Source organism: Telopea speciosissima, chromosome 1 (assembly GCF_018873765.1).
Source record: "Telopea speciosissima isolate NSW1024214 ecotype Mountain lineage chromosome 1, Tspe_v1, whole genome shotgun sequence".
Classification (NCBI taxonomy): domain Eukaryota; kingdom Viridiplantae; phylum Streptophyta; class Magnoliopsida; order Proteales; family Proteaceae; genus Telopea; species Telopea speciosissima.
The window spans coordinates 53,514,782-53,528,285 of record NC_057916.1 but is presented as its reverse complement, the minus strand read 5'-3'; the positions used below and the strand labels follow the sequence as shown (position 1 = coordinate 53,528,285).

Here is a 13,504-nt window from a genome sequence, read left to right as displayed (position 1 = left end):
CCTAAGAGTTTTGCATATACATGTCAAATGCTCAAAATTCTTATTATACCTAATGAATGTTTATCCAAACACCATATGCATGTACCTTTACCCTTAATCAGAATGATGACCATGTCCATTCATGCCCTCACAACAGAGTAATTTTCAGTTCCATACAAGAAAAGGCTTCCCTATAAGGATTAGTCAAAACATTGGATTCAATGATATTCAACATCAAAAATTTTTGTACTTGTGTAACTTTCTCCAGATGAAGTATATAAATGTATCATTACCTTAAACTTTGTCCCAACACTTTGCTTTTGGGAATCAGAAGCACCTAACCGCCATGCAGGATTTACTGGCTTCTGAGATTGATTAAGCATTTTGGAAGCAAACAACTGAGGTAGTTTGCAACTACATGATGAAAGAAGTTGAATGGAATCAGAGTGCAGGGGATCTCTATTTTTCTCCAAGAAGCCACTTGTATCATACAGAACCTGATAAAAATCCCATGTCAGCAGCTGAAAGGGAAAGCTTATAAACTGCACCAACAGGTAGCTGAATCAGAAAGTTTTCAAATTGCAATTGTAAAGATCATGAAGTCACAGACGTCACAGATTAACCAAGCTCTGCATTACCCCTATCCCCAATCTTTTATGCCAATGAGTATCTTTTTTGGTCCAGCTTACATATTTAGATTATCTTCATGTGAACTTCCTATTCCATCATTTTCCCCTTGACTTTTCTGAAACAATTTGAGTTTCTGTGAACAGTTATGAATCTTAAAAGTAAAATGAACTCCCGGTGTTTGTGAGGGATGGGTAAACCTGAGAATTTCAAAATTAATTAGAGCAAGAAGGAAGAAAGAATAAAAAATTTAGGTGGAATTAAGTTACATAAAGGACAAATAAACCAATGAAAGGTAGGAATTTGAGAAGGGAGTACTGGACTTGGCAAACATCCATACAGCCATGGAATAGTTTTCCTTTTGACAGATTGCAACTATGAAATTTCAAGTGTTTACCACTTGATGACCATGTCATTAACTTTAAGATTATGGATTGAAATTTCACTACAATACTTTCTTTGGAGTTCTTCTGCCTACATAATGGTCTTCTCTCATATATGAAGTATAAGGATCTTTTTCTTTAACTATCAGTTTTTTAAACACAATTATTGCAAATACCACTTTCCAAATGTCAAGAAAGTTGCAAGCACCAAATAGTCAATTAATTTGTTCGCTGCCGTTTCACCTAAAACCTCAAACTGTTAGTGAAGGGCAGCATAAATGTATACATCAACACTCCCCCGCACGTACAGGCCAAGATCCCATGGTCCTTGCACGTGGAGTTCACGCGGCATTTCCTTCGCGGGGCACTGAGGAGGGAAGAAATGTCGGGAAAACTCTTCCAATGCATTTCCAAGGGGGTCGAACACTTGACCTCTCTGCTCTGATTCCATGTTCACTACCATTTCACCCAAAAGCTCGAACTGTTAGGGAAGGGCAGTGTAAATGTATACATAAACATAAGTGATTTTTTTATTTTTTATTTTTTATTTTTTGCTTGGCAGGAAACTGAATACGTGCATTGTATCACTTCCCCAGAGTGATTGTAAGGGGCTTTGAATCTCTGGAGCAACTGTGACCAGAAACATATTTGCCACAAATTTGCGTCTCCACAAGCGATTCTTTCATTCACTTCTTAATCCTACGAACCCCTTCCACAGTTCTGTGGGAATCACTTGCGAAATATATTCATATGCTGTAAGAATCACAGCAAGAATCAAGAATCAACACTGTGTTCTAGAAAATCAGAACTGATACAAAACTCGTCCCATATGACTAGGTTGACTTTGTCATAGTCTGATTTTGATAAATTGAGCCCCTGCCAGAAACAAAAGGCCCAAGTTTAAGAATCTCTAAGCTGTCAGCATGACTTGTGACTGACCTCTCCAGCATAATGACGAACACTGAAAACCCCACCCCTTGTCCCTTTAAAACAAGGGTTAGCATTTAAATGCTGCTTGAGCTTATTGGCAAGGGTCAAATCAGTAGCTTTGGGGAAAGTTGACTCTTCATCCAATAAAGAGAGCAAGCCCAATGGTTTCTGCAAGACACATTGTGGCGAAGATAATTAGTACATAAAAAATAATCAAGCCACTTAAGAAACACTAATTAACACCAGATACTCTACAGAAACAGGAGTTTTCAAAAGCAGGACAATTACCAAGAATACTAAAAAATAAATTGAGAAGCCTGTAACAGTGCAAAATTAAGACTCCAATATATTTAGGTTTAGTGCACTGAAAGCATCTTAGAGATTATATCGTCTATAAATGTCAAGCAGTTTCAAAAACCCACACAGGCAACACATGATTTTGATTTGTTTGGCTGCTGAGCCATCCTGGTTTTTGGCAAACAGTTCAACCAGACATTTGCACCCCTTCGTCCTGGTTAGTGCATGGCAATACATCAGTCATAACTAGTTTGGACTTTCAATTTAAAGAAAAAAGGTAAAGATAACATTAACTAGTACTTCATTAATGAGCATATTGATTATCCCAAATAGATAATTTTCTACATTCTGAAAACTTAATTAAATGGGCTGTTGTCTATTATCTGCAAAGTAATGAAATCTCAGCCTCCATCATGCTCCATGATGGAAAGTGCTTATATAAAGTATAATATCAAGTAGTAGAATCGCCCCTGGGAAGACTCAATCGGCTTCCCACTATTGACATCAGTGGGACATAATGGCATCCACTCTTTGACACCATTGGGTCAAACCACTGCAACCTGACATTTTTAAACCCGTTCAGTCAACCCTGGAACTGGGATCAATTTTGGGTTCTTACCCAGGATTCAGTGTTAACAGTTTGATATTAAGCCTTTAAACTGGGAGATTTTAAAAAAGGATATGAAGAACAAGTTTAAAAGAGACACCTTCTCAAAGAGATTTAGACAGTCCTGATTGTCTTCAAAATCAACTTGTGTCCAATCAATACCATCGTGTGAATACTCCTGTATTAGATACACAATGTGCAATTTTACTATTACATCAAAGTACAAAAGAACAAGCACATGAAATTGATGCAAGCAAATCATGAGAGGAAGGCCCAAAAAAGGTATTTGAAGGTGAGTCAGAACCACAGTGGAGCATTTATGATTTCATATTTCACATGATACAGCTACACTGCCTACACATGCTGGTACAAGATGCACATAGAAAGTAGAAGGACACTAAGAGATAATAAATAGAGAAGCTGACATCACCCACACCAAACAAGATAACATGGCTACAGGAATAGGCATCAGTAGCAAAAACTTCAGATAAACAAAATGGTGCAGGAGCAGAGCCACATGAAACCTCAAAGAAGTCTAGAAAATGGTCCCAATTAGTCCAATTGGGCCCCGATATGGCTTCCCGCTATGCCATGTTGAACCTAAATTTGGACTTGCTTGAGCAGGCTATTTGGTCAGTTGGTCTTTATAGTTCACTTCTACTAGCCCTTTAGGTCACTTTACTCATATGTCATTTGGTTCCTATACCTCATGAATCATTATGAATAAAGAAGGTATATTGTTTCTTAAAATCTGCATGTTTATAATCTACTCTTCAATCTTCAAAAACAAACAGCGAAAGCAAAAGTGTGATATTCCACACCTGCAAAAGCAACAAGACCTAAGGTGTTAAACCTAAAACAGAAACCTCAGTTAGCTGAAGAGGAAACCAAAAGAACAGGTAAATTAGTTCGAAATTTCGGCATGTCCGAGATGAAACAGGAGGCGAAACGAAATCAGCACTATTTCGCCGAAATTCTGCTCATTTCGGTCTAAAAAGTGCACTATTTCATCGAAATTCCAGTCACTTTGTTTCAGTATTTCTCTCATTTTGGCTGTTTGCCCTCCAAAATGGCCAAACGAAACTCATGGGAAAAAATACACTGTTTCGGCAAAATTTTGGTGAACATTTCGGTATTTTGCTCATCTCTGTCTGACCGAAACAGCGAAAAGAGTTATCGAACCTTGCAGGTAAATATCACTTTTCATGCAATTATTTCTAATGATTCTGCTTTAGTGCTTGGTTGCTTGCACAAAGCAAAGGCAAGTCATTGGATTTCAAAAGTTCTTCCATTTTCATCTTTCATCTTTAGAGAGCAGATTTGATCTTGGGGGGGGGGGGGGGGAGGCAAGGTTTAAAGTATCGGACCGTCTCATATCGTATCGGTCGTGGTCGAGACGAGACAGGCCGATACGTCTTTTTTTTTTAAAAAAAATTAAATGTCTCGAATGTATCGGTATGTATCGACCGATACATATCGATACGATACGATACAGTCGATACGTATCGGTATGTATTGATACGTATCGACCAATACATATCGATACGTACTGATACATATCGATACGTATCGAGACGTATTGACCACTTAAAAAAACACATGCCAAAGTCTTCTCAGCAGCAGAAAAACTCGAGCAGCAGCAGCTTGGCGGAAAAAACTCACTTCCAGCCTTGAGAAAACCATCAAAATCCATCTCTAAACTTGGTTTTTCGAGCAGATTTGTTTAGGGCTTTGATTCCTTTGCCAAAAACAATCCTAAAGGAGATGAAATCTGAGCATTTGCTGCATCCAACAACCCACATTCGAAATCAAAAGGTGTTCTTGAAGGGAAAGGTAGGTTTTTTGAAAAAAAATTGATTTTTTTGTTTAAATCTTTGATTTTTGGTATTTTTTTTGCTATGATTCAAAGGGAATGTGTTAAACTAACTTAGTATTGCATTCTTTGTATACATTTACAAAGATTTGAGTTCAAAATCCATGTTTCATTGCATTTTTTACCCAAAACCGAAAATTGCTTCCATAAAATGATTTTTTTTTTTCCTTCAAAAAATTAAAACATATGCTAATGTATATAATATATGTACTACATTATGTATAGATCTATCACATTCCATGAAGATTATATTTTTACCCTAAAATCTGTATTTTTATTTTATTTTTTTGTTATTTTCTGAATTTATAAAATACTTTAAAAAATGCAAAAAATCATAATTTTTTCATCTTTACTCTTTCATTATAGTTTGATAAAATGTATCATTGGCTGAAATAGAAGAGAAGAGTTAGATTCATATTATTTGTATGCTAATGTAGTATATTAGATTATTATGTCATTTTTTTCATCATTTGAAAAATTAAATAATGTGAAACTAATTGTAGAAAATATAAAAATGTTTAAATTTTGCTTAGGGAAACTTTGCTAAGTAGTAAGTACATGCAATGATGCAATGCATGACATGCATCATATAGACATGTACTTGTATAAATTATTGATGTGTGGATTTTAATATAGTTTAATACTTATATAGTTATCTACTTTTGTTTGGTGTTTAGGACGATGCCGCGACAACAAGACATTGGGTGGTCTTATTGTACCAAGATAAACAACAACAGATTGCATACACAGTGCAACTTCTGTGACACTCAACATCTTAGAGGTGGGGTAACTCGGCAAAAAGAGCACATGGCAGGAGGATATGGAAATGTTGCCAAGTGTACAAAGTGCCCTGTAGAGTTAAGCAGGGCAATGCAAAAACACCTTAGAGATTCAAAAAAAAATCCAAGCAAGCACATGAGGATGAGGATGTATTGGTGGAAAATTTGATGGAAGATTTTGAAGCTTATGAAGGATCGGATATGGAAGCAGAGGAGGACCCAGAGTTGGCATGGGCGATGAGACAATCAAGACATGAAGCAAGAGAGGAACAATGGAGAGCTGAGCAATTGATCAGAAGTCAATCAGCTCGACCCAGCCAGGGCCCTGTAGATATTGGTATTGGCTCCTCTTGTCGTCCATTTGTAGGTAAGGGTAAGGAGCCTGTTGGCCTTAGTAGAGCAACCAGTGTGAAGGGAATGTTTGACCGGTTTACAAAGAGTGGTAAGGGTAAGAGAAAGAAGAGCCCAAATATCAGAGACATGGATTCTAATGTCTACAGACCAAGGATCTGAGAGGATTGAAGAAAGCTTTCAACCCAAAACACTTAGTAAAAGGATAGGCGAGCAATCTCCGGATGGTTCCACGTTCTATGATTCCACCACATAAGGCCAAGATCCCACTTCAGGCCATGGTAAAGGAGATTCACGTGTGGGAAAAATGTTAAGCCACCCACACCTTATGAGATTGTTGGGCCTTACTTGGATGATATTGTCAAGGTGCATGAGTATGTGAGAGGTTCAGGAGATGGCCACTATATAAAGTGACTATCATGTGGATGGATGGAGTAGACCAACAAGATTATCCATCATCAATTTTCTTATCTCTGTGATGGAAAGACGATCTTCCACAAGTCGGTTAATGCATCTAGTGAAATCAAAGATGCCAATTACTTGTATAAGTTAATGGATGAAGTTGTGGAGGAGATAGGAGAAGAAAATGTTGTCCAAATAGTAACTGACAATGCAACAAATTTCAAAAAAGCTGGTCAGTTGCTTATATTAAAGAGGCAACATCTATTTTGGACACCATGTGCGGCTCATTGTATAGATTTGATGTTCAAGGACATAGGAGAATTGCCCAAGGTCCAACGGTTGGTTGGTAATGCAAGGAAAATCACCAACTTTATTTATAACCATAGTTGTCATGGCGTCGCCATGGCGGTGCCATGGCGTCCTGGCGCTAGAGAAGATGGCATATCGAGCTTCGACATGGCTTATGTATAAATATCGCCCGATATGGCGTCCATGGCGTCGCCATGACACCGCCATGGACACCATACCATGATATATGGGCATATCGGTCGATATTTGTGTAAAAAACTTAGGTTTTAATATTTTTTTTTTTTAAACCATTTAAAAGCTTAAATGCTTTTTCCTTGATTTGTATTGGTCACATTAACATACAAAATTAAAACCATTAAACATTAAACAGTACACTTTACTACTATACCCTAAATCCCTAATTGGAATTGGAATTGGAATTTGGGAGTTTTAGAAATCACAAAGTGATTTGTCGAGACAGAGGAGAGACTTCGTGAGACAGAGACACGGAGACTGAGACTGAGACTGACGGAGTCAAGAAGACGAAGAAGTGAGAAGAAGAAAGGCAACCTCCAGGTAAGTTATTTTTTATTTTTTATTTATTTGGTTCTTCTTCTTCTTCTCCAATCTCCTCCGTCCTCCAGCGACTCTTCTTCTTCTTCTTTTCTTCTTCTTCTTCTTCTTCGTCTTCAGTTCTTCTTCTTCTTTAGTTCTTCTTCTCACTTCTTCGTCTTCTTCAGTTCCGGCAACTCTCTCCGTCAGTTCTTCTTCTTCTTCTTCTTCTTCTTCGTCTTCTTAACTTCTTCTTCTTCAGTTCTTCTTCTTGCCTTGCAGTTGCAGGCTTGCTTACAGTCGCTGTTTTTTTTTTTTTTTTTTTTTCTTCTTCTTGCCTTGCAATTGCAGGCTTGCACACAATCATGGACCTCTCGGTTTTTTGTTTCTTCTTCTTGCCTTGCAGTTGCAGGCTTGCACATAGACAGAGAAGGTGTTTTTTTTCCCTTCTTCTTGCCCTGCACACAACCACACATATACAATTACACACACAGAGACAGGGAAAGAATCGAGAGGCAGAAGGTGGGGGCAGGGATTTATTACAGATTTACAGCAAATAGTTCTCTCTTTTTTTTTTTTTTTTTTTTTTTTTTTTTTTTTTTTTTTTCATTCTTCTTACCTTGCAGTTGCAAGCTTGCACAGTCACTAATCTATGTTTTCATACTTTCATATGCATTAATGGATATTACACTTTCATGAATTAAACCATAGTATATTAGTAGTACACTTTCATGAATTAAACCATAGTATATTAGTAGTACACTTTCATGTTGATTTTGATGTTATAGGATATATATATTATATCATACTAAATGACATTAAAAATAGAGAAAATAAAAAATAAAACATGGTCGACATGCTCGCCGTTGCCATGGCGGGCGACATGTCGATATATCGACGTGACACCCCTCCACCGACTTGGATCGCCGTGACGCCATGACAACTATGTTTATAACCATAGTTGGGTTTTGGCATTGATGAGGAATTACACACAAGAGGATTTAATGAGGCCTGCAACAACAAGATTTGCAACAAATTACATTGCAATTGATAGCCTCATTTCCCGAAAGCATGGGCTGCTGCAGATGTTCACCTCTACTGAGTGGTTGACTAGCAATTATGCAAGGTCTGAAATTGGGAGATTTGTTCAAGATCTTGTCACCTCCTCACAGTTTTGGGCTGCGATGGGCCGACTTTATAATGTTATGATGCCACTCTTTTGTCTTCTTCGAGAGGTTGATGGGGATAAAGAGCAGACCATGGGTAAGATGGTAGAGGCCATGGGAGTAGTGAAGAAAAAAATACATGACAATAGCCTAACATCAAACAAGAAGTATTTGAAGATTATATCCGATCGATGGGAAAAGATGTTGATTCAAGATGTTCATTGGACAGGTAATCTTATAAGTAGATGACTTTGGTTTCATTTTAAACACTTACTAAGTTACTATTTATTTATTTATTATTAGAATTTCTAGGTTTCTAACCATCAATTACAAACCATGTGCATATTATTTGAATCCGGATATCCAATACACCAATGATATAGGGTGTAGACCGGATCTATTGCGTGCCCTAAGGAATGTTGTGAATAGAATGGAGCCAGATGTGGCCAAGGCTACACTTGCCCTGGATGAGGTTAGAGCTAAATTAGTTGTATAAATGATTGAAACCAAGAATATGTCAAATAAGAGTTTCAGTGGTGATTGGTGGAACTAATATTTTAATTTTTAATACCTCTTTAGACTAAGTATTTTCGAGAGGCCACTCGTGGTTTTGCTAATAGAATGACTATCCATGCTAGGAGCACACAACGCCCAGGTAAGTTAGGTTTACCTAATTTATTATATCATTTAAAATTTGTTTTAAGGTTTTATCTTTTAATATTTCATTTATTATTGTGCAGCTGATTGGTGGCTCAATTATGGGGGTACTACTGCTCCACACTTGAACTCGAATTGCAATTCGAGTGTTATCCCTAACGGCATCCTCTAGTGGCTGCGAACGTAACTGGAGTACATTCGGGTTGATACACACCAAACCCCGGAATCGTCTCAGTTATTCAAAATTGGAGAAGCTAGTGTATGTCCATTACAACATGAAGCTGAAGCTTAAATATTTAGAGCTGGAAAGAGAAGGAGATGATGTAGATGTCAACTCAATCGACATCAACCACCTACTTGACGATGAAGATCCAGTTAGAGCATGGATAGAGGATACCAATAAGGTATTGGTGATGGGCTACTTGACGATGAAGATCCAGTTAGAGCATGGATAGAGGATACCAATAAGGTATTGGTGAGGATCGCCAGACAACCAAACCTGATCCAGTCATAGATAGCATCATTCAACAGATGGATGATGATGAAACACAGCCACGATCACAAGATCCTTGTCCTAATGTTGAAGAGGACGACAATAGCTCTGAAGAAGGTTTAATTAGGAGGACGAGGTCAAGTCATCCGTATGGAGGAACTAAACAAGATGTTGATGATGAGGATGAAGACGACGATGGTGATGGTGATGGTGATGGTGATGGTGATGGTGGTGGTGGTGGTGGTGGTGGTTGTGGTTGTGTTGCTGCTGCTGATGATGACGATTATAATGATGATGATGATGGTAGTGGTGGTGGTGGCCATGGTGCTGGAGGTAGTGGTGGTGCTAGAGGTAGTGGTGGTGTTGGTGGTAATGGTGGCCATGAGGCTTCACAACATCATGCTAGGGTTCAATTCACATGTGAGGCAGGATACACACATACTACCCAAGATATGGATCATGGTCCTGGCCTACTGGCCATAAAATTTACTCGTGGAAGCCGCGGAAGGGCAAGCGTTCCCACAATCCATATGATAGTGATGTGCTTATGAGTGGCATGGAGTCACTTAGCATTAGTTCTGATTATGCCGGTGCTTCATCAAGCTATGGGCATTATGCATCAGGTTCTTCTTCAGGCTATGGACATGGGGCTTCTATAGGGTATGGAAGTTATGGATACGAAGAGGCACAAGCACAACCACAACCTAGTGCTTTCACGACATTAGTCACTTCAGAGCAGTACATACGATTCTACTATGAGTGGGAGAGTCACTACCATCAGTATTTCGACTGGGCTCAGTGTTGTGCTTATGTTCGGTCAGTACACAACATCATCCTAGTCGCTCCTATTCTTGAAGACCCTTACAGACATGACTTTGATCCACCTCGACATTCTTCATGGCAATAGAGTGACTCTACATGTAAGAAATCTCATCTTTTAATCTTTTATAACAATTTCTAAGTGCTGCACTTGTCTGGTTATTGATTATTCACAATTCTTAGTATATATGCATGATATATGACACAAATTGCTTGTTTATATTGTTTTTTGTGTCCAAAAGTGTATTTCCATGTGTATTTTGATCATTTTCATGCGTTTCTGCACCGATCGATACGTATCTCCGATACGATACGATACGTCTCTTAAAATCGCCCGACCGAGACGATACCCGATACCGATACTTTAAACCTTGGGGGGGGGGGATACAAGAATTGGCAAGGCATGACGAAAACCATATTTATGTTCAAATTTCTTAGCCACATCACTGAAATGAGACTCTTAAAAAGTTTCTTTGAGCTCAAACAAAGAAATTTGGCATTATTTATGTCCTACAAACATGAAACAACTGACCTAAGATGCGTAGTTGCTTACCTCCTGTTCTAGTTTTAAGAGATGACGATTGAAATGTTGCTGCAACCTCTCATTTGCATAGTTTATACAAAACTGTTCAAAGCTATTCTTCTGAAAAATGTGCAGACAGAATAATCAGGAAAACTATATTCAGTTACAGAACACAACTAAGTTGTGCGGCAACAGAAAAAGCATACCTCAAAAGACTCAAATCCATAGATATCTAAGATACTAATGGATCTCCCTGTACGCTGTTTCCCTACTTCAAGAGACTTATTGATTTCTTCAAGAAGCCAGTCAAACAAGCTTGCATAGATGGATTTTGCCAATGCATCCCTTGTATCAATGGCCTGAACTAAACAAAACAGTAAATAAGGAGATTTTATATCTATACAAAGACCTTGTGCCAAATTTAGTTGGGGAAAGGCTTAGTTGAATTGAAACAATAACCTTGTGTTTTGTGTGTGTGTGTGTGTCTGAGAGAGAGAGAGAGACTAGGCTGTTGTTAAGCACTTAACAGACCTGCTGTAGTGTTAACTTTTGCACAATATCATCATTGCCAGCTCGAATTTTATGAGTAGATAAAGCTAAAATCAGGTCCTGGTCCTTGCAACCCATCAATTTGGCAGCACTGGACACAGCTGTAACAATATTTAGGACAAAATAATCAACTAGATGCAGCCATAAAAAGTGAAACATCTTACTACTCATATATTTTCACAATTACATAAACTATTGCAATCCTTTAATTATGGTAAGATATGGGCTTGGAGGGCAGAGCAAGCATCCCTAGAATCCTAGACACAAATTTTAGCATGAATAAGCAAGCCACTGTTAATGTGACGAGCACCTTGAGTACTACCACCCAAAACACTCTCTTCTGCTAGTTTGTCTTTCTCCCAACCACTCTGTTCATTCTCCCTCAGGCGCTCATGTCAAGAAAGCAAGCTGAAAAAGGATGCATGCGCTAGCACCAACATCAAAGCACTCGTCCTAATGAGCGAGTTCTTCACAACAGCAAAAAGCCCTCTTCTTCAATGAGGGCTTTGACAACACTTACCAATCCCACCCTCTAAAACTGCATGAGCATGCACACACACACACACATGCACAGAGCAATGTTCCCAAGTTTTATGCAACACTAACATATGTGAGAGTTGAGACTCGAGGCATGGTACCAGAGTCCCTATGTTGTATAGAGCAAAGTACCCTTGAGATTGACAATGCTACGAATACATGAGTTATCATCTTTTAAATCCCCTTTCTTGCCCCGTTATATTTCCTCTCCACTCAAAAAAATTACCAGTGTCTACTCCCCTACAGCCATCCACTAACCACTTCTTCACGACATCACCACCTGTCCTCCCATCATCAACAACACTGACAAGAACTTGCTGCAATCATCAAATCATAATCCAAATTTTTCTCCAGAAGCATCTACAATCATTACAAAATTCCAGTGATTGAAAAACTACAGCCTCCAGTCGCTACCAAAAATGAGCAGTGGAATCAACAGAAATCCAGTTATGAATCTCTGTCCTCCAATTAGTTTTCTCCTACGAACAGCCGCAGAGTATGAGAGCATTCTGAATTCTTAAACTTCCCACAAAAACATTGGGGATCCTTCATTAGAATTTTCTGGGCATTCAAATTCCTGACATTACTTCCTTATTTTTCTAATCTCCCAGATCAGTGGGAGATAACAAGTAGATTTTACAGGTTTCTGAAAGGGAAGGAAGAAGAACAGATCATAAGGAATTACTAATGGTGAGGCCACCAGTGCAAGAATAAAGATTCCAAGAGACGGAGAGCGAGGAGACAAATTCAGAAGGAAGGGAAAATGAATGAAATGATCATCGTAGTCTATCTAAACGCTAGGAAGATCATTACCATTCTCAAAGAGTAAAAGAGATATGCTAACATGCCTCAATTTTTATATTAAAATTAGCATCTGTATAAACAGAATCAAAGATTATACATTATATCCATTAATAACAGCTGAACTCTTGTATACTACTCTTGGCATGAACTGCAGAATGCTTGGATAAGACTTAAAGAATGATCACACAATTAAAAGAATGCACACCCCAAGAAAAAAAAATACTACATCGTATTGATGGATAAGTTAAATAAATTAAAGAAAATGAGACAAAGTTAGACAGTAGAGGGCGGGCCTTGGCGCAATGGTAAGGTTGCTCCATTGTGACCAAGTGGTCACGACTCTCTGCGAAAGCAGGGGTAAGGCTACGGACATTATGACCATCCCCAGACCCTGCAGGCGGGATCCTCGTGCATTGGGTACGCCCTTTTTTTAGACAAAATAAGACAGAAAAGTAAGAAATGGAGAAATCTAAAGCACGTGACCTAAATAAGGAAAACCTAGGGATTATGTAAGCATAGAGAAAGTAACCACGAGTAAAATTACAAGACTTGAAGTCCACCAATACAGGATCAATTTAAAACTACTTACCTTTTTGCGATATTTTACTTTCACCTTTTTCCAATACTTCTATTTTTCCAGATTAATGCTACTTTTTAACATGAAAAACACTTTTATTACTTTAATATGAACTAGTAGACTTGCTAGTAGTTGAGAAGATATTGGACCTAATTGACCTTGCACCAGGATCCACAACGCAGTATGCTCAGCACTGACATAATCAGTAACTATTTGGAAAATGTAGACTTGTTTGCTTCAAGTTTCTAGCAAGAAATTAGGAGGGTAGTATTGCCATATCCATCATGGACCAGTGTTGGTGCATGGAAAAA

General features: G+C 38.3%; 1 protein-coding gene across 2 annotated transcripts in view; it reads right to left on the bottom strand.

The window, feature by feature from the left end:
• LOC122639982 (myosin-2-like) overlaps positions 1-13,504 on the bottom strand; it is a 54,944-nt gene that overhangs the window by 35,352 nt on the left and 6,088 nt on the right. For both annotated transcript variants that reach the window (XM_043833063.1, XM_043833054.1), the window contains exons 12-17: positions 11,258-11,376; positions 10,933-11,085; positions 10,757-10,846; positions 2,924-3,001; positions 1,929-2,087; positions 273-476 (exon numbers count right to left, since the gene is read on the bottom strand). In XM_043833063.1, coding sequence (XP_043688998.1) covers positions 273-476; positions 1,929-2,087; positions 2,924-3,001; positions 10,757-10,846; positions 10,933-11,085; positions 11,258-11,376 — 803 coding nt within the window. The remainder of the gene's footprint in view (positions 1-272; positions 477-1,928; positions 2,088-2,923; positions 3,002-10,756; positions 10,847-10,932; positions 11,086-11,257; positions 11,377-13,504) is intronic.